We start from the raw sequence: 22,602 nt of genomic DNA on the forward strand, positions 1-22,602 counted from the left end.
AATTGAACTGTACTGACCCTCTACTGAGAAATATGTGATCACTTTTGCACAGCCCAGATCATTACATGCCAGACAGATATAGAGACCTCCATCTTCCTTCTGTACTCTTTGAATAGTCAGGGTTCGATTTTGATCCTTTAAAATAACACCTGAAAAATAATCATTTCATTTACTGATAGCAAATAATTTCCTTTAGTTGATCTAATTCATAATTGTGATAACTGACCAATACAACATGGCATGATATGTATATTATGGGATTCTGTTATTATCATCATTGAGAATATGCACAACTTAAAAATGCCCAGGTCAGGACATTCATAATTCCTCTGGAATTTCCCTTGGTATTTACAAAAGATTCTGCTAAATGCAGAGCCTTTTGTAAACTACTATAAAGACATGTATCTGCAGATACCTATTCAGTGGAAGCAGCAATTTTAAAAAGCTGAATGTGAAGAAAAAATGTCCTGCTTTCCCCAAATCTCCACATATACAGCCCTTTAAAACTGCTGCTCCCTACAGCACTGATCCTCCCCCTCCCTGCACCCCCTGACAAATTCAGAGCCATTGAGCCCTCCTGACAACATGAATAGAAATCCCCTCCCCAACCCCCCCAACATTACAGATATGCATTCCCCACTTCATCATCATAAACAAGCATCTCCCAACCCCCTTCTTCCAACAAGGGCAGCCCCATCCCAGGTCTCACTGGGGAACTCAACGGTGTCTAGTGGGGAGAATAACTAATCCCAATTGTTCCTATCCCTTCTGAATCACGGTTCAAAATGGTAGCAGTGGATCCCTGGCAGTGGTTTCATGGTAGTACCAATAGGGGTTCAGCAGCCAAATAGTGGAAGTACCAAGAGATTACTGCTACGGGTCGATTTCTGCCAGAAGGAATAAAAGCAACTGGGCATCACTTCTTCCCCTTAAAAGACTCCAGGGAGGCCTTTGGTAAGATCCAGAAAAGGATGGGTGTTGGGAGTTTAGGAGGATGCTTATTAATGCTGTCAGGTGATTCAGGGTGCATGTCTATGATGTTGGGGATTCGGGGGGGGAGGGGGATGTCTGTGTATGAAATCATGGGGTTTGGGGAGAGGGATGCATATGCATGATATCAGGGGGGTTAGGGTAGGAGGCTTCTGTTGGTCTGTGCACCTGCACTTTCAAGCTGACACTTATGTATACTTTGGGGCAAGTGTCAAGGCTAATTCAAAACATTTTAGGTGTGCAAAAATATTCACCTTACAAAATGGGAAATACATGTGTAAATTTTAAGCCTTCAAAATTACACACTTTTCATGCCTATACCAAGCCCCCTTAAAAACTGTTCATGCTGTAGATCTCCACATGTAAACAACAGCTTTCTACAATCACTACATGCAGCTGAGTAAACACTGCCAACTTTTAAAATAATCTCCTTTGTTTTGTTTTACACATTGTGTTTCTTCTAGCAAAAAAAGGTGCCGGTAAAATGTCAGACCACCCTTCATGGATGAGGTGATCACTGAGGGACTCACCCCACAATAGCCAGGACCCCTGCAACCAAAGAATCTATGACAAGGCAGAATTGGTGTGTAGAGCCTGAGCTCTTTCATTAAAACTTGGGGACCATGGGCCAATTTCAGCACACAGTGGAAAAGGTGCCGGTACTCAGTACCCCCAAGTACCCCCTCAAAAAAAGCCCTGGTTTTACATATCCTTCCACCAAAAAAAATAGTTCATGTCTGCCACTCTAATCTAATCTGTCTATTTGTGCAGCGCTGCGTACGCCTTGTAGCGCTATAGAAATGCTAAATAGTAGTAGTAGTAGTACTAATCGCTCTTTCTCCATCTTTCTGTCTCTTTTCTCTTGTCTCCTTTTGATTCCCACTTTTCTTCACTTCTCCTGAAACCTTGTATGTTTTTTACAGAGACCAGACTACAAATAGTTTAGAGACTCATTTTCAAAACAGAAAAATGTCCAAAATGTGGCAGATGAATGTTTTTTTCACCAAACGTCCAAATCGCTATTTTTGAAGCCAATTTTTAAGACAGTTTTCTATGCAGTTCATATGCAGTGTGTCCAAATCATGAGGGAACATGTTGGGGGCGTGTTAGGGGTGGGACTTAGGTGTTCCTAAAATTTGAATATTTTTCTGCCATAATGGAGCAGAGCAAACATGTCCAGGGCTAAAGGTTCGACGGTTTGGTCTAGACCTGTTTCAATCACAACTAAGTCAAAAAAAGGTGCCCTAAATGACCTGATGACCACTGGAGGGATTAAGGCATAACCCCACCCCCCTTTATTCCCCCAGTGGTCACTCACCCCCTCCCACCCCACCCCACCCCACCCCACCCCCAAAGATATAAAAGAAACAGTACATACCAGCCTTTATGACAGCTTCAGATGTTATGGCCTGTCCTATTAGAGCAGCAGGCAGGTCCCTGGAGTACCCTAGTGGTCAGTGTGCTGGACTGTAGAGAAGGAGACCCAGGTCCATAATCTACTCTAACTGTTACACTTGTGGTGGAAAGTGTCAGTCCCCCAAAACCCACCAAAAACCTACTATGTCCACATTTAGGTGACACCTGCAGACATAAGGGCTATTCTAGTGGTGTATAGTTGAGTACAGTAGGTTTTTGTTGGGTTTTCGAGGGCTCACCATACAATATACGAAGGTAACAGTCAGATGTGTACCTGGGACCTTTTATGAGAAGTCCACTGCAGTGCCCCCTAGGGTGCCCTACTGCTCTGCTGGGATGTCTGTGTGACTAGTCTACTAAGAATGCTGCCCCTCCCTCCCCCCCCCCCCCCCCCATACATCCCAATGGCTTGTTTTTGTGCATTTTTTTCCTTGCACATTTTTTTTCAAAAATGGTCCTAAAAGATAGATGCACTGAGCACAAAAACATCTAGCAAATGTCCATTTGTGAAGCAAAAACTTGGACTTTTCTGGTTTGAAAATGGCCATGTTAACTCTGGATTTTTGGACGTTTTCCGTAAAAAAATGTCCAAAATTGGATTTAGATGTCCTATCAAAAATGCCCCTCCATGTTTCACATTAGTTGTTCACCTTCTGTCACAGACTATGATTGTACTCCCTTTGAAATCCCCCTGCGTCTTTTATCTCTTCTTTCTCTCACATACTTTCCACTTGCAAAGTATACAGGGTTTAAAAAAATCTCTGTGGCAATAAAACATCTACTTGCAAGGTCATGAATACTCTTTTGCTGCTCTGAAAAATAACTGTTGAGAGGAGTCCTTTCATAAAGTTGCGTGATAGGACCCTTACCTGAATCTCCAACAAGTGTTTTGTTATTTTTCAACCACATGATACGAGGAGCTGGAATTCCAGAGGCATTGCAGGTCACTTGCATGGTTTCACTGATACTTGCTGTTTGATTTGTTATGTTATTTACTACTGGTGCCATTCGTGCTGTTAAGAGGAAAATGAAATGTTATATTAGCCATTCAAGGTATGTTTAGTAACAGATAGGAAACATTCATTTAGCTCTCTGTTCCAGTGGTCATTGACTAGATATTACTAGGGATAGGCTGCTGTTTGCAACAAAATGTCTGGACTCCCCTCTCCCCCCCCCCCCCCCCCCCAACATCGAGGTCTGGCTACACCACTGGGATGTAGTCTTTTTAGACAGTGAACATTAGTTTTACAGTGGTACACACATACATGCCCATGTGCGATGGTTCACACATTTATGATGGTTTGTGCGGGTGTGCAGTCTTCGAAAAGAGTGCACACTCTTTCCATATAGTATACACCTTTTTAATAAGAGTGAACTATTTAAGAAACAGTGTACTTATAACGACAATCATTCTGGAATGAAAAACAAAATGGAAAAAAAGACTTGAAGATTTTCTGGCTTCCCATCCCTGCAGTTAACCAAGCAGGTTTCCTGTTTCACCAAGAGCCCATGGCAGATAAAAACGTCAGAGCACATAGAACATTGACAGCCAAACTTTAACAAGCTAGTTCAAGGCCAGGACAACCTCCAAGGAATGGCAAGTGGTACAACCACCTCAGGTCCTGGACTGAAGAGGAGCCAGCGCTCAGTGGAGGTGTCAGCAATTATACTTAGACATGGTGATTTTACAACTTCAACTTGTAAGTGCTGACAGTTCCACATACAGTGGTCCCATTTTACAAACCTACCAGGGGTATAGCCACGGGATGGGCCCAGGCTCAGCCACTTTCCCTCCAGGCCTGCCCAGCCAACATCCCAGGTGTCAGCAGGTGGGGGGTGCTCCGCTGGCGCCGCAGTCCCCACCTGCCTACCAGCTCCGCCGATGGACACGACCCTCTTCTTCCCCTGCCACTCAGCACCTGACCCAGCCTTTAAAAAAAAAAAGTCAGTGAAGCACCTGACGTCTGCTCTGCTCAGCACTGCTGCTCTAAAGCAAGCAAATTGCCTCCCTCATCGCGTTCGCGTTGGCCCTTCCGTCACTGTGTCCCGCCCTCTGATGTATCTTCCTATTTCCGCGAGGGTGGGTCACAGTGACGGAAGGGCCGACGTGAACGCGATGAGGGAGGCGATTTGCTTGCTTTAGAGCAGCAGTGCCGAGCAGAGCAGACGTCAGGCGCTTCACAGACTTTTTTTTTTAAGGCTGGGTCAGGTGCCGGGTAGCAGGGGAAGAAGAGGGTCGTGTCCGTCGGTGGAACTGGTAGGCAGGTGGGGACTGGGTCGGGGAGTGGGGCTCAGATGGGAGAAGGGGGCAGGAGGGAGAATGGATCTGGGGCTGAAAAGGGGGGGCCCTAATGCATGTGGATGAAGGGAACTGGGGGCTGAAAAGGAGGGTAGGTGGGATAAGGGGGCTTGTACTGGAACTGGGGGCTGAAAAGGGGCAGGGTCTGAAACTGTGGGAACTGGGGGCTGAAAAGGGGACAGGGAGAAGTGGCTGGGGGCTGAAGCTCCGGACTCGTGGGAGAAAAGGGGCTGGGGCTGAAACTGGGGACTGGTGGGATAGTGGGGCTGAAACTGGGGGCTGAAAAGGAGGGACAGGTGGGAGATGTGGGCTGGGGCTGGAACTAGGGGCAGGTGGGATAATGGGGCTGAAACTGAGGGTTGAAAAGAAGGGGCAGCGAGAGGGAGGGCAGACCCCGGATGGATGGGAGAGGGAGGGGAAATAGTGGATTGAAGGGGCAGAGAGAAAGGGCAGACAGTGGATGGAAGGGATGGCAGAGAGGGCAGACACTGGATGGTAGAGAGAGAACGAAGACAGATGCTGGATGGAAGGAAGACGGTGAAAAGAAGACGAGGAAAGCAGAAACCAGAGACGACAAACTGTAAATAAAATATATATTTTTATTTTTTTGCTTTAGGATAAAGTAGTATTGTAGATGTCAGGCATTTACTTGTTTTATGAATACAGCTTAATCAGGCATTGCATTTCTTACAAAGCAAAGTTTGAAGGATATGTGCCATTGACATGTTTGCCTTATAGCAGTCATATTTGGTCAAGTTTAAGATATGGGATAAAATTACTATATTTAAAAATGTCGGTGTTCCATGAACCAGGTATGTGGTTTGTGTTAATGCAGGAGAGCTGTTGCACAGACTGTTTACTTAGAAATCCATAATCAAGGGCACTCTAAGGCATTATTAGAGTATCCCAAGAAACACTACTCACACCTAGTGCCCACTCGTATTAGCTCTGGGCCCACCCAAAATGTCAGGTCTGGCTACGCCACTGAAACCTACATGTATAAGTGCCAACAATTAAATGGTGAGGCCACAAATCTAATGTGGTTTCATTATGAAGGTGGACAAAAATCACACAGAATTAATGAGAATGACTCCCTTAATCCCTCGTGTAAAGCCCTGGCTGAAACCAGCACTCTATACATGCTGTTGAGCAGGTGCAAAAGCCAACGTGGATCTTTTCTCCATACGTGTGCATTCCCCTTGTGAAACCGGGGAATACACAGGTAGATTTTAGTCTTACCCAAACCCTGTCCAAATCACACTGTGCCAAAAAAAAATACGCCTAGGCGTATTCTATAAAGTACACCTAAATTTAGGCGTACTTTATAGAATAAGCCTAAATTTATGTGCGGATTATAGAATATGCCGAACGCCCGTCTGTGTGACTAAATTTAGTCATGGGCGGTTACGTCAAGTCAAACTTGGTGTAAATCTCAACGCCTAAATTAGGTACAGACTCTGTGTATACTATAGTAACACGTATAGATTTGGAAAACGCCCATAATGTGCCCATTCCATGCCCATGACCACACCCCCTTTTCAACAATGCGACTTAGAATTTACGTTCATCACGTTGCAGAATAGGCTTAGAAAGCTGAGCGCGTAAATTCTAATTAATGACAATGAGTGTCAATAATTGCTTGCTAAGTGGCAATTATCAACACTGTTTCGCTTGGTAACCAATTAAGTTGTGCATGCAACTTAAGTCACACTATATAGAATCTAGGGGATAGTGTGGATTTCCACATATAAATAGCAGGGGGTTTACGGCCACAGTAAAAATGGATTTAGCCCACCTAAGGGTGCACTAAAGCCATTTATTACTGCAGCTTTTTAAAAGGGCCCCTTAGATTGTAATCCCTCTGACATCAAGGAAATTAGTATCGTAATAAAATGTACCTTGAGCTACTACTGAAAAAAGGATTCAGTTAAATCCCTAGGCAATTTTATATGTGTCTTCTTGAGCATGTAACACATTGTTGTACACACCCAAGTGTGGTGTATGCCTTCATATATTGGGGGGGGGGGGGGAAGAGAGAGAGAGAGCAAAGGGCAAGGGAGTGGAGGAGTGGCCTAGTGGTTAGAGCACCAGTCTTGCAATCCAGAGGTGGCCGGTTCAAATCCCACTGCTGCTCCTTGTGATCTTGGGCAAGTCACTTAACCCTCCATTGCCTCAGGTACAAACTTAGATTGTGAGCCCTCCTGGGACAGAGAAATATCCACTGTATCTGAATATAACTCACCTTGAGCTACTACTGAAAAGGTGTGAGCAAAATCTAAATTAATAATACTGATAGTAGCAGCAGGCAGACCAATTCAACATTAGCATCTACAACATTTGAAGTGACACTACTCCCCAAGCCCGCTTCCAACTATGCCTATGCCCAAATCACTTACAAAACTATTCTGCAAATGTTTACTTTTGAGCACTAAGAGGCCCTTTTACTATTAATGCCTACCCAACGAGGCCTCTGGCGGTAGTTCGGCCTCAAGCGCAAGTCGTTTCCTATGCAAGAAAAAATAATTTTGAAATTTTTGCCATTATGCTAACCTGGCAGTAATCGGGCAGCGCCGTGAACTGCCTGATTACCGTTGGGTTACCGTGGGAGCCCTTACAGCCACCTCAAGGGGTGGTGATAAGTGCTCCTCACTGAATGGCCACACGATAAGAGTAATCTTACCATATGGCCATTTTTTTAGGGGCTTTTTACCTGCAGGGGAAAAACAACCCCCGCCGCTACCACAGGGCCTTTTTTTTACTGCACCTTGGTAAAAGGACCCCTCAATGAACTGCCCTCTTGCAGACAGCCATCCTACACACGGCAGTGTGCTTTACATACCTTGAACAGGTAGGTGCCTAAGCAGACAGTGGTGTTTATTAGTCTTTTTGTCCTTAACTACACAGACATAATCCCCTTGATCCTGAAGTGAGATGTTATGAAACACGAGCTCTGAAGTCATATTTTCACTCATTATAATTGCAGGAGCAGTGTTCATTTTCAGAAGGGTACTGAGATTTTTGCACACAGGCATCTGCAGACTTTCTTGGTGTTTCTGTGAGCTGCCTGGACTCAGCTTAAACCACATTATATCCTCAAAAGTGAAGCTATCAGCCACACACTGTAAGGACACATGATCTCGTTCAGTGGGTTTGCTGCTTGGCTGAACATTAATTTCAAGGCCCCCTGTGGAAATAAACAACATTAAAAATTAACTTTTTAGCATCTGCTACCACTTTGATTAACTGTAAGCATGCTGTATACAAATGTGATAAATTTACAAAATTTTGATTTTTAAACATTGCACACATTTTTAAGTAGTCTTGATAATATATTGGGGCCAGATTGTATATATCCTTCACTAGGAAACCAAGTGTCTCTTTCACCAAGCTGCGGCAAAAGGGGGCTTGCGCAGGCATCGGCGCGTGTCCTTCATGCGTGCCGAGGCCCTCTTTTACTGCAGCTGGTAAAAGCGAAGTCTTGCTTTCCTACAGGAAATGGTACTTGCTGCGTGGCCATTTTGGGGAGGGGGAGCCTTTACTGTCACCCATTGGTACACTCTGGCAATACAAAAATAAATACGTTTTTGTAGCGCTGAAAATGACGGCACGCTAGGGTTGGGAAGTACCACCAGGCTGCTACGGTAGCCCGGTGGTACTTCCTGTATAGTGAGCGGCTTAGTAAAAAGAGCCCCTTTAGTTCAGAAGAAGGTAGAAGTGGTTTAGACTTTTCAAGTTCATGTTGTGGGAAATGCAGTAAATAACCCAAGGGCGGGGCGCGTTAGTATTAGGCAACGTCAAAAATTATATCGGGAAAAGTTTCCTGGAAAACAGAGATGACCAGACACCTGTCCATTGAAAAGAATGCTAAGAAGATGAGAGGCACAGGTCTACTGAGACTTGTGTCTCTCAGCTGTGTATACAGACTGATTCATATTTTGAATTTGGCTAAGAATCCCCATTTAGATGGGATAAAAAAAAAAAGACCGATTCATTTTGGCCATAATTTTATCAACTTTCTTGCATTTGAAACCCTGTTTTACATGAGCAAAAGGCTTTGTAAAATTACCCTACGGGTTATGCACTTCAGTGCTCATTTTCAAAGCACTTAGACTTACAAAGTTGGGATGGAGTTCAGGTAGAACACTGGTGATATCACAATTGATGTGCATGCTAACAATTACACCTGTCTTGAGCAGGTGGAAACGTCCACAACTTCATTCAAGTCACAGTTTCTTCAGGTTTACTACAGAAAGAAATATAGGCCCCTTAAAGAGTCTTTCACAATGCTGTGTTAATCAGCTAGCGCATGTTTTATTGTGCAGTAGACATTAATACAGGTCCACACATTAAAACAGCCAGTGCAGTAAAAATCCTGTGCTAGTTGCCTAACACTGGTAGGTTTGGGAAATGTACAATGCTTGGGTAGATCGGAGGTGTAGTTGGATGTGACATGGCTGCAAACTAGTGAACTGCCATGGAGTTACACTCCTATGGCCTTCTGATCCCCTTCTAGATCTTCGATCCCCCTCCCAATCCCGCAGAGGTTTGATTCCCTGGCAGGTCAGACCCCCTCAAATGCCTCTCCTAATCCAATCCCCCCAGTTACATCACCCCAATAGCCAAATCCCACCCTCTGACAGTCAAATCCCCTCCACCACAAAGATCAACTCCACGTATATATATACTTGCCTGTAAAATACATGCCGTGTCAGGTATACCGTGTATTTACAGAATAGGGCTTAGGCAGTATATTAGCATTTATGAGCCTATTTGCATATATATGCATTAAGGATTACATTCTGTAAATGGCGCCCCCCCCCCTAAAAAATGAGTGTTGATCGCTATTCTATAAATGGTGCTCCCGAGTTGGGTGTTGTTTATAGAATAGCACGTAGCGCTGGGATTGACACCCAACTTTTGGGCGCGAAGATTTACACCTACTGAAACCTAGTGTAAATCCTCACACCTAAATTAGGTGAATTCTATAATACTGTGCCCATTCTACTGGAACAGGTGGATGTGAAGCATCTGTTCATGCTTTCCAAAAATACTAGGACTAGGGAGTATGCGATGAAACTACAGTGTAGTAAATTTAAAACAAATTGGAGAAAAGTTTTCTTCACCCAACGCATAATTAAACTCTGGAATTCGTTGCCAGAGAATGTAGTGAAGGCGGTTAGCTTGGCAGAGTTTAAAAAGGGGTTAGACGGTTTCCTAAAGAACAAGTCCATAAACCACAATTCCAGGAATAACATGTATAGAATGTTTGTACGTTTGGGGAGCTTGCCAGGTGCCCTTTGCCTGGATTGGCCGCTGTCGTGGACAGGATGCTGGGCTCGATGGACCCTTGGTCTTTTCCCAGTGTGGCATTACTTATGTATTTATGTACTTCTATCTACTTATCATTTCTGTAAGTGAACGTCCCTGACCTGCCCCTACTGCTCCCATGGCTACGCCCCCCTTTTCAGTTACTTGTTAAAGGATTTGTGTACACATCTTCATAGAATATCATGTAGCAAGATGCATGTGCAAATCCAAATTGTTGCCAATTAACGCCAATAATTGATTGCGGCTAATTATTGGTGCTAATTGACTTCTTAAATAAATTGTTTGCACAATTTTTAGTGCCACATACAGAATTCAGGGGTAAATATCATTATTCTAATAAATGATGCATGTAATCAACATGTGATGATTGTTCTTGCATACTCTTTAGAAAAACCCTCCATGTGCACTTTCAGCCACATTTAGCAACCGCTATTTGGAGCACCTGCCCAAACGTGGAGCCCAGAACTTACTGGTGACAGGGAAAGAGATCACCCTTTCATCTTCCCCGGCTTTATTAGTGGCCAGGCATCGGTACACAGCAGACACGTTTGCTGTCTGAATCACAAGGCTGCTTACCGTCTGTAAGAAAACAAAGTGAGAAGTTTCATCCAAGGCTGGCAACGAAGGACATTGATGAAATCACCTCAAATAGTGTTCACTGATTTGGAACTACAATGAAACTAACTGTGCAACCTACATTCTTGGACAAGAAACAACAGATGTATAAATGCTTTCCGCAGGAAAACCTAATTAATTATTGCTTGCAAACATCTGAGGGAAGCGCCCTTCTATTTAAACTGGTTCTTTACTTCCTCGTAAGGTCAACATACACTGCAGGACAGATGAATAATGAAATGCTGATTTTAACACACTTATCATCATTATAACTTACGACACAAGGGGCACTCGACTTTCTCAGCAAAACACCAGGCCAGAAGAGAGAGACAGTTTCTAGTCTCTCAGATGAAGATGATCAAAGGTAAATGCAGGCGCTAGAGGTTACTAGTGCCGAACTAGTGCCCACATTTACCTGTGCAGAATGCTCAGCAGGCTCTAGCGCGGCTGACAATGAGTGTGCCACAGAGCTCATTTAAATGATATTTAGATAAGCTCCTTTCGTATTTCCTCTCATGCTCACAGAACTGCGCTCTGAACTCGGGTGCTCATACCGTTTTAACCCTACGTTAGCCCGGAGCTGGCGTTAGGGTTAAGAAGGGAGAAGTGGTGCCAAGCCTTCAAGAGATGGTCTCCAAACCAGGGGCGTAGCTAGGTGGGGCCACGGGGGCATGGGACCCCACATATTTAGCCCTGGCCCCCTCTACTTTTGAGCCCCCCGCCGCTGACCCTTCCCCGCCACTTTCGACCCCCCCTCCCGCTGCCGCCAGGTACCTTTGCTGGCAGGGGTTGGGGACCCCCACAAGCAAAGGTACCTGGCGGCGGCGGTAGCGATGGGGGAGGGGCGGCAGTGGGAGGGGGTCAAAAGTGGCGAGGGAGGGGTCAAAAGTGGCTGTTGGCTAAACTGTGCCCCCCACCTTGGGCTCTGGACCCCCCTCCCGCCGAGGTCTGGCTACGCCCCTGCTCCAAACTAGCCACTCACTGTCTTCTCCAGGACTCAGGCCCCAGCTGGGGGGGGGGGGGTAGAAGGGCAAGCACTGTCGGTCGCTTGTCGCCCAACTTTTCGGCCACCATTCACTGCAGCCTACCCTCGGGGGCAAGGGGGTGGGGGACACTAGAAAACAATCTGGCAGCATTGAAGCCTTATTGGTCAGCTGCTCTCCCTCTTCTTCCTCCCCCTCACCTGCCCATGCATTCTAGCACATGCTCAGGAGAGCTGTGCTTAACACACAACTCTTCAGCGCATGCTCCGGGCACCATCCACACGATTTGCTCTCTCATGATTGATGCTAATAGCACGCATTTCATTTGCATACTATTAGCTTTGATCATGAGGGAGTTATTTTAAGGCACTGTTGGGGCGGTAAACTTGGACGCTGTTCCATGTTGCGCTGGAGTTTTGATCATCAGGACCTCAGTCAGTGAGTCTATACACTGTATACATCAAGCAACCCTTTAACTCAGAAGGAGAATTTCCTATGCATTATGACAGCAGTTCAATAAAGGGGTGCGTATATTTAGGCACCTATCTGGACACTATTCTATAAAGGAAAATAGGCACTTACTTTCCTTTACACAATACTAATATAGCATGTAAAATACACACTTATAATTTAGGCATGACTACTTCTACCAGCAATAGAGCTGGAGTAAATTATAGCACTTAGACTGGCAAAAATCATATGTAAATTATAGTATCCTACAATTTACATGTGCAACTGTGTGCCTCAGTCAAGTTCTGCCCATGTGATGTCCATCTACAAACTATGTGCCATCGAGTGCCAGTTTATAACACAGTGCTTAACCAGAATATTGATGTTTGCATAAGTATGTGCTGGTATTCAGGTCATTTACGTGCACTTTTGGTGCCTTCTTTACAGAATTGCCTCTATTAAAATGCAGCTTGGGAGCTGGTATAAATGTATATAGCTGAAGTATGTACATAGGTGCGTATTTTGGAACCCATGTGCATACATCATTATTCCACTCATGCTCTGTCCAAACTCCTCCCCCAAGCACATTTGCATCTGGGTCATGTACAAGTCGTTGCATGCTTGTCATAATTTTAGAAAAAGCATTTTTAAAAATTACATCTTTCTTTCAAAAGTGATGTGGAGAATGCAATCAAATAGCAAAGTCATCATGTACAAAGCTTTTTACAGCAGAACCCTGAGAGTCAGTGTGGTGGAACAAGCTGGAGCATTCTGCACAAGGAAGAAGATGCATTTTACATCCGTATACCAGAATGTAGGCATGCAAAATCCTCCATAAACTTACCCCCCCCCCCCCCCCCCCCCGGGTGCAGCACGACACCCCTCCCCGGGTGCATTCTTGCCTGCTGGGAGCAGCAGCGCGGCTGTCGGTTCCACTGGTTCCCTGCTCCCTCTGCCCCGGAACCAGTGGAGCCGACAGCCATGCGGCTGCTTTCTGCACCCCTCCAGTGGTGTGCACCTGGGGTGAACCACTCCCACTGCCCCACCCTCGATATGCCACTGGGCATACCCCCTAATTTTATCATTTTGTGCACATATTTTGTGCTAACCCCCTAATTCTACAAAAGTTACCAAACCCTGTGTGCACAGACTTGGATGTGTGCCCAAATTTGTGTGCGCAATTTAAATGAATAATGACTTAATTAGTGCCAATAACTGGATTTTTAACAAGCAATTCTAGACACTAATTAGATTTAATTGGACCTTATGCACTTAAATTTAGGCACAGAATTCGTGCTTATATTTTATGTGTGAGTAAAAAAAGGGGCACAGAAATGGGAAGGTCATGGGTGGAATTGGGGCATTCCTAGCATTTATGAGTGTTGTTGTAGAATACCAGGGATACATACCCATTTGCACCACATTTTAGTTAAGCAATCCTCAGGCATAAGCACTATTCTATAAACTGTGCCTAACTTTAAAACACAGCTTATAGAACAGTAGTTTTTTTCAGTGCTGATTTTTTTCAACACCATATATAGAATTCACCCCTTGCCCCCAGATTTTATATAGCATGCCTAGAGATTGGCGCCAAAATAAGCATGGATTCTATAACAATGCGCACAATTTAACAAGCTTAACTAGCTAATGAGCATTAACAGCACTTAACAAAAACAATAATGAGCACTAATTGGCACTGATTAGAAATTAGGTGCACAACTCCCTAAGTTGTAAAAGGGGTGTGGTTATAGGCAGGGAAATGGGCATTTTTTGCGCACAGATTTAGGAACTGAAATACAATACCGACTGAGTGTATTCTATTATCGGTGTCTAACCTTTGGTGCCGATTATAGAATACACTTAGTTGGTGCTGATTTCAGCACCGATTTATTTAGGCACCATATATAGAATCTCCTCCTTAGCGTACAAAAGTGTGTGCATAGGTTATAGAATACTGACAGTTATGAGTGTACCAATGGGTACTAACAACCAATAGCAGCCAATAATTGAATCAATTGCCACTAATTTGAAGTTTCGTGCACAACTGCACTTAGTCGCTATTCTATAGGAGGTCTTTTACAAAGGCGCATTAGCATTTTTAGCGTGCATTAAATGCTAAAGATACCCTTATATTTCTATGGGTGTCTCTAGCATTTAGCGTGTGCTTATTTTTAGTGCGTAACTGTAAGAGGGCATTCATGTGGGAGGAGCATAGGCGGGTCAGGGTTGTGCCTAGTACTTAGGAACATAGAAACATGAGAGCAGATAAGGGCCAAATGGCCCATACAGTCTGCATATCCTCAGTAACCGCTAACTCCTTCTTTTCCTAAGGGATCCCACGTGCTTGTCCCACGTTTTCTTAAATTCTGACACAGTCCTTGTCTCCACGACCTCCGCCAGGAGGACATTCCACGCATCCACCGAGTAACTTCATTGAGTATCCATTGGTCTATTTCTCAGTGTCCTTATATGTATTTTACAAAAATTATGCCTTCAGTGAGCCTTCTGTAAAATACTCAGGGATCAGTGCATGACCCAACCTGAGCATCTCAGATCCTAGCTACATGACCTGTGCAAAATGGGGTTGAACATGTATTTTAACATCTTTATTTGAAAATACCAATTGATCAAGTTAATTCATCCCTGGGCTACTTTCATTAAAACTAATAATAATAATAATAATAACAAAGATAAAATATGAATGTCCTATTTTGTCTAAAGGTTTGTTTCACAAACAGTTTTCCAAGTTGGCTCATTCATAGATATATCATCTGTTAAAAAAGAGCTCCAGCTGACCTTTCTTTTTTCCTCAATCACATCCAGATGGGTTTCAGATTCAACCCAGTTTCCGCTTTTGTCACTGATGTCTTTCCAGTATTTACAGGTGTAAGGATTTTTCCCCATAGCATATTGCCTAGTGAAAGCAAGAGAAAACCAAATGTATTAAATGTCAGACAACAGAAGTCATACTGCAGTAATCTGAATTAAGAATATCTACAGTTATAGTATTCAGAATAGTTCATAAACCTACAAAGGGATTCAAGAACTCATTTAAGTTCACAGGGCTGGATTCAGTAAATGACACCCAAAGTTAGACACAGAAGGTAAGAGTAGAGGCTGACCAAAGACAAATCACCACTGGAGCTATGAATCCAACAGTCTTTATCGCGATTTTTGCTTTGACTATACAAGTAATTTGGGTAAGGTCTGAAGCTCCAGACACGAGCAGGGCTACGGTCCTGTGCTTCAATTTTGATTTTACTGTATGACCCCTGAAGTAGACGCTTGCATGCGTCGAAACACGACCCGTGTCGGGTCTTTCTTTTAAGTATAACAATAAAAACTGTTGGATTCATAGCTCCAGTGGTGATTCGTCTTTGGTCAGCCTCTACTCTTACCTTCTGTGTTATGTCATCGTAGAGGACTTTTCCTGTCTTGTATTTTGGACCCAAAGTTAGGCACCAGAAAGATCCGCACTAAGGGGCCCTTTTACTAAACAGTGGTAAGATCACCGCGGGTTTACTTCATGCCAATCTGGAGCTACCGCCAGCCCAACGTGGACACCGGTGGTAGTTCCACCCCCCCTCCCCCGTTTGCGGCATTTCCAGCGCTAGCGGAAATATTCTAAAAATATTCTAGCAGGCGCTAACCCGTAGGTAATCAAGCAGCGCTGAACGCTACCTGGTTATGGCCAGGTTAGTGCAGGAGCCCTTACCACCACCTCAATTGATGGCGGTAAGTGTTCCCTCCCCGTATGGCCACGCGGTAAGTGAAATCTTACCGCATGGCCATTTCTTTTTTTCAGCCTTTTTACCCACTGCAATAAAAAGGGCCTCAGCACACAGAAAAAATGGCTCCTGCCGGTAGTGGAGGGCCCTGTTTACCACTTGTTTAAAGGGCCCCCTAAGGTAATATTCAGCAAACAGTGCTTGGCACCCAATTTACAGCAGTTGGGTGTGCATTTTATATTAGTCTATAACAGGGGTGTCCAAACCTCGGCCCTCGCCAAATTGGGTTTTGAGGATTTCCACAATGAATATGCATGAGATCTATTTGCATACAATGGAGTCAGTGCATGCAAATACAGTGAAACCTCGGTTTTCCTTGAGTTCGGATATCGTCGGTTTCAGTTTTCGTTGATTTTTTCAGTGAAAAATTTGTCTCGGATTTCATTGGTTGCCTCGGTTTTCACTGCTAATTTTGCAAAAACAAAGGGTGACCCAAGCATTCTCCTGCTCATTGTGGCGTTGTTTCTCGTTGTGTGAGCATCACCCCGCGCGTCTAACGCAACACACGCAAGATAAATTCACATGTGCTCAAACCTCATTTTCCCTGTTAAGTGTTTCCCTTGCTAATAAGTTAACCCTTTCCCTTTAGCTCCATCATGACACTATATTTATTCTCTAAAAAATGTGTTTTTGGTATGTATTTTGGAGTGTCTAGAACGAATTAATTGGATTTACATTGATTCTTATGGAAATAATTGCCTCGGTTTTCGTCTGTTTCGGTTTTCATTGATTGTTTTCGAATGGATTTATCAACGAAAACCGAGGTATCACTGTAGATCCCATTCATATTCATTGGGGTAATTCTAAAAACACAACTAGATTGTGGTTCTCGAGGACTGAGGTTGGACACCCTTGGTCTACAACAGCGCACCTAGCTTCTGGGAACATCCCCTGAACCATAAAATTTAGGCATGGATGTTATAGAATAGCATCTAGGGCAGATACATGTTTAACTCCAAATTAGTGCCTATTACCCTCAATTATTACTTGTTGACAACTCATTTATTTATTTGTTACATTTGTATCCCACATTTTATTTGTAGGCTCAATGTGGCTTACATAGTATTGGAGAGGCGCTACAGACTCCGGTGTAAACAAATACAAAGTGATGTTGTGGTAAGATCAAGTTCATGTGGCACAGCCACACTAGGGAATTGTACAACGGAAGAGTTGTGTTATGTCCATTACATACTTTACTTTTGTTGTGTTGCAGAGATCAGGCATTTATGTTGGATTGGTAGGGCATGCCTTTTTAAACAGGTTAGTTTTTAGTTTTTTCATTAATTACTTTGCGTGCTCATCTGCCCTTAGTCCCCAAATTTGGAGACCCAGCTTTGGGTGACCTATATAGAATCTGAGGACAGGCTATTAAAGTACTTACTGTAGTTGTCTAAATTGGAGTACTGGATCAATGACATTTTTTTCTCATGCTACACTAAGGATTATTCCAGCTGATTCAGGGTGTACCTTACTTTGCCCTGCAGAAATTTGTTCCTGTGGAGAACTATTTGCACAGCTCTCAATGCCATACAATGTCTTTTCCGGAAAAGATTTAGTGCAACATGTTGTCTTTTTAAAACTCAGCTGCTATAAGTAAGGACTACACAGGAATGCCAAGTCCTAGAGGTGAATCACTTTAATCAGGATACCGGGAGGGAAGCAGCTATTCTGGGAACAAATGTTCATTCATAAACTCAGTTGGGTTAAGTGAACTGAGTTCAAAGGCAAACAGAAGTGGAGAAATTACTAGGCTCCTTTAAGTAATTCTTGGGGATACTAGCAGTTGTGTTGGAAGTGCTCAGGCACCAGAAGGAGATGCTAGTGGAAGCCACTTGCAAAAAAACAACAACAGGAAAGCGGAATTCTCTAAGCAGGAAGCCTGGCCTTGTGTTGAGCTTAGATAAGTGAGCTTGCGTGGGCAGGGGTGCTGACTGTCACTGCTCTCATCAATCAGCTCACTTCCTCTGAGATCGTCTTTCACACAGATAGAAGAGAGCATCCAGTTCAACAACCCCCTACTGCATGCAAACCCTCCTGAAAATCTGTAAGTAATACAAATAGCACACAATCGGTATTCTTTGCAGAGTCATGAGCTTACTTCTTACACCTCTTGAAGGAATGTATAGAGAAATGTGGTATTTAGTTCATAATATAGACAAGTGACCCCATGTCCCAGCTGCATTTCCCACCTGTCTGGACTGCAAATCCCCCCCCCCCCCAAAGATAAGGGAGGGGGGCATTGTCCCAGACAAGGAACAAATATGACACTTGATATTAGTGGTAACTCTTAGCCACAACCTTATTTCACATTTTTCTCATTAAGGGGCCCTCTTACTAAGGAGCGCCGAAAAATGGCCTGTAGTAGGGTAGACGCGTGTTTTGGCAAGGCGCAGAAACATTTTTTAAGCGCACTTGTAAAAAATGCCTTTTTAAAAATTTTGCCGAAAATGGGTGTGCAGTAAAATGAAAATTGCCACACATCCATTTTGGGTCTGAGACCTTAATGCCAACCATTGACCTAGCAGTAAGGTCTCATGCAGTAACCGGATGGTAATGGTCTACGTGCATAAAATGCCAATTACCACCCGCACGCCAGAATATAAACATATTTTCCGGCATGCATAGTGGGCACGTGTAAAAAATGAAATTACTGCTTGGGCTACATGGTAGCCGGGAGGTAACTCGGAATTGCTGTGCATTGGGCATGCGTAGGCGCTTATGCGGCTTAATAAAAGGGCCCCTAAACAAAAATGGGGTATTTTACTAAGGCGCGCTTGCATTTTTAGCGCATGCTAAAAATAGGCGCACGCTAAATGTTAGAGACGCCCATAGGAATATATTGGTGTCGCTAACATTTAGTGCATGCCTATTTTTAGCGCACGCTAAAAACGCAAGCGTGCCTTAGTAATAGACCCCCTATGTCTAAGTGCTTTACAAAATAATAATATAACATGAGAAGGTAAGAAAATGGAGTAACATACAAGGAGGCCTATGGTACCACTGAAGTATTGTAAAACTAGGAGTCATTAATAATTTTTAATATTCACTCTGAATTCTAGTATCAAAATGTGAAAAACATGGAACTAACAATAACGTAAAAGTGTACCTGAGCCAACAATCACACATACATTGCAATTGTAATTGACCGTGAGACCAGGAAGCCTGACATTCTCTCTGCATCAGTCCAGGTTCCCTGCCATGCAGCAAGGGAGCCATCCATAGGCATAGCTCAGCCAGATGTGCCACATAGTGAATTATGGCTCTGCAGCTCCCCCCCCCCCCCCTCCTCGCATTCTGATTGATTGTGGCTAAGGGAGCCACCCTGCTGTGATCATACCAAGTCCAAGGTCCAACAACATGGACCAGGTACCCCACTTGCTGCAACATTACAAATAACAGTAACACAAAAGGGATATATAGCTGGGTCGGAGGGGAGGGCCTGCGTGTATCTGACCCCCAGCAATGAATAATTTGTTGCACTTGTATCCCACATTTTCCCACCTATTTGCAGGCTCAATGTGGCTTACATAGTACAGTAGAGGCGATCGCCAATACCGGTATGAACGAATACATAGTGAGGTTATGGTAGCGAATGATCAAGTGTGGTAGACACATTGGGGGTCATAAGGAAGGAGAGTTAGGTTATGTCCAGTACGAACTTATATATTGTTGTGTTGCGGGGTTAAGGCATTTAGGTTGGATCGTTAGGGTATGCCTTTCTGAACAGGTTAGTCTTTAAGAGTTTCCGGAAGTTTAAGTGGTCGTATGTTGTTTTCACGGCGATTGGTAGTGTGTTCCATAGTTGCGTGCATATATAAGAGAAGCTGGATGCATAATGGCCATGATGGGACATGCAGGGGCTTTAAACTTCACCTCAAGCACCATCTCAAAAACAGCAGGGTGTCTGAGCCACAGCAAGACTTTTCCCCACCCCGTCTTGGGCCACCACTGACAGAAAGGTGGGTGATGGGTAGATGACTGGGGGGCATGGTGACATGTCATAGGAGTTTCCCATACACCTGGCACACCACCTTGTCCTGCTTGCGGGTAACCAATTCACCCTCTCTTCAAAGAGCAATGCAAATAAAACTGGGGATTTTAGAAATGATTAGCTAGTACAGAAAGATAGATAAACTAGCTTCATGCTCAAGTGGAGAGGGTAATTTACACAGAGTTTTACGTGAATAAATAACTGATTATCCATCTAAGAAACGCCAAAAGATCATCCCGAACCTTCCTCAACCTCCACTTCCCCAATTGCAAGGACTTGAAATACAAGACGCTACACGCGTCAACCTTTTCTCACATGAGCACGCAGTTTTGGAATACACTGCCGCGCAACTTAAGAACGATCCACGAGCAAGCTTCCTTCCACAGATTATTGAAGACCCATCTTTTTGAAAAAATTTACGGAAAGAGCCAAAACACATAAAGTCCACACTCACTGTTCACTAATGCATCATACATCCACTTCTGAACTCTCATCCCCCGTAATCTCACATCACTCATACCTTTACTCACAGAAATATGCATACCATATGTCTTTATGCCTTATTATCGCCCTTTAAGCTCTCATTGTCTCCTTCCAACGTTTCAATGTTTGTGTTCCATTGTTACATTCCTTAACGACACTTCGATTGTCTCGCATAACTCTGCACAATGTAATCCATAACCAATTTGTAACAAACTGTATTTCCATCATTCATCTCATATTGTAAGCCACACTGAACCCGCAAAAAGGTGGGAAAATGTGGGATACAAATGCAATAAATAAATAAATAAAAGAAGCATTGCTGAGCCCCCTTCCCCTAGTACAATTAAAATTGCCTATGTTGTTCTGAGTCAGCACTTGTATAATCATGCAAAAAGGGGTGAGGAAGGGATGAGGATAGACCAGGGATGGGAATGTCTGATGGGGCTTTCATTTTAAAAGTCCCACCTAAATGTTCTGTGGGTCCACTGGCATCTGTTTCAAAGCAGGTACAAATATATGAAAGTACTAAGTACCTGTTGTGCTCCTGCTAGCTGCATTTTCAAAGGGAACCCTTATCTGTGTATTAAGAGTATTTGCTATACTGCCTTCATTAACCATATCAGTGCAGTTCAGTACATAAAAACATGGAGAAAATTACATCAAAAACATGAGAAGGGGATACTAAGACAACAATATAAACTCAACAACTTAAATAAACTGTGAAACATGGGGAATTAATACAAAGTCATTAATGAGTAATATCCACAAATGACAAGTACTTCCTGGTCACAAAGAAAATGGGACAATCTGTTCCATCCTAGACCGAAGGATCCTGAACAAAAGTATCTGTTACAACAAAGGTTTCAACATGGTTTCCCTTAGCACACTACTCCCATGACTCAGGAACAAGATTGGCTATGCTGTCTGGATTTGAAGGATGTCTACACATACAAATACATCCCAGTCACAGGAAGTATCTGAAATTTTGAATAGGGAAACAACCAATGTTCTCTTCAATTTCTTCTGGCCCATGTGTACATGAAAAACATTTCATGCGCAAGTTTTCAACCTTGACTTGATGTGTACGGTATAGTCTATGTTCACAATAATTCTGTGCGTGCAGTTACTAGGTGTGTCACTCCCATTCTGATGCATATGCGAGTGAGCGGAGGAGTAGCCTAATGGTTAGTGCAGTAGGCTGAGAACCTAGGGAACTGGGTTTGATTCCCATTGCAGCTCCTTGTGGCCCTGGGCAAGTCACCTAATCCTCCATTGCTCCAAATACAAACACATAGATTGTGAGCACACTGGGGACAGAAAACCTTGTTTACATAGGGGGCACTTAAAATTGTGCACTAAAGCCAAGCAAACCTGTACACAAAGCCTAGTGCAGTGTTTCCCAAGTCAGTCCTGGAGCACTTACTTCCACTCAGGTTTTCAGGATATCCACCATGAAAATGCATGTACTTGATTTGCATACGCTGCCTCCATTATATGCAAATCTCTTTCATGCATATTCATTGTGGATATCCTGAAAACCTGACTGTCAAGGGGGTACCTCCTGGGAAACACTGGCCTAGCACACTTTACTGCTCTGGCCACACAAAGGGAAATTCAGCAATGCCAGTTAAGTAGAAGAAGCACTCTGCTTACTGGTAGGCGAAAGTACACTCTTCCTCCAGCTGCCACTGCCATTGAATGCTGATTGGTTCAGGGACTCCATAGACAGTGCAGGTTAGTACTTGAGTACTACCATACTTATAGGAATCAAGAGAGGCTGATATGGCTTTTTCCCCAATCTGTGGTGGAACTGTAGGAGAAACACATAACACGTAACAATGAAATGCAGTCAACAGTTTTTCCAAGAATACTTACATTCAGTAAGTTGACAACCAGTTGTTTACATAAGGCTGCTGTTTACTACCTATGACTTCTAGAGGATATTGGTCCATTTGCGACTTTATCTTGTCCCTAAATTCTAGTTTGTCAGACATAACAAGTACACTATTCTCATAAAATATAACACCTGTTTCTAATTACTGAATTTGAATTTCTTCTCCTTCTCTCCACCTTCTATTAAAGAGACAGTGTACTATATCTTAGCACTTAGCTGTTTAACAACTCTCAGGACATTTTGATCTGTTCTAGCTAGAGCTGTCTCCCCTAGTGGCAAAACTAAAGGGTCCTTTTACTAAGCTGCAGTAAAAGGGGGCCTGCACTAGCATCAGCACGTGTTTTTGACATGCATTTTGCCCCTCT

The 22,602-nt window shown here is 43.7% G+C and overlaps 1 protein-coding gene across 1 annotated transcript in view; it reads right to left on the minus strand.

The window, feature by feature from the left end:
• KDR (kinase insert domain receptor) overlaps positions 1–22,602 on the minus strand; it is a 91,261-nt gene that overhangs the window by 38,347 nt on the left and 30,312 nt on the right. Inside the window, exons 10-15 of the mRNA XM_030191395.1 lie at positions 21,997–22,153; positions 14,878–14,995; positions 10,504–10,612; positions 7,545–7,889; positions 3,276–3,419; positions 18–149 (exon numbers count right to left, since the gene is read on the minus strand). Coding sequence (XP_030047255.1) covers positions 18–149; positions 3,276–3,419; positions 7,545–7,889; positions 10,504–10,612; positions 14,878–14,995; positions 21,997–22,153 — 1,005 coding nt within the window. The remainder of the gene's footprint in view (positions 1–17; positions 150–3,275; positions 3,420–7,544; positions 7,890–10,503; positions 10,613–14,877; positions 14,996–21,996; positions 22,154–22,602) is intronic.

The sequence above is a fragment of the Microcaecilia unicolor genome, chromosome 2, assembly GCF_901765095.1.
Source record: "Microcaecilia unicolor chromosome 2, aMicUni1.1, whole genome shotgun sequence".
Classification (NCBI taxonomy): Eukaryota; Metazoa; Chordata; class Amphibia; order Gymnophiona; family Siphonopidae; genus Microcaecilia; species Microcaecilia unicolor.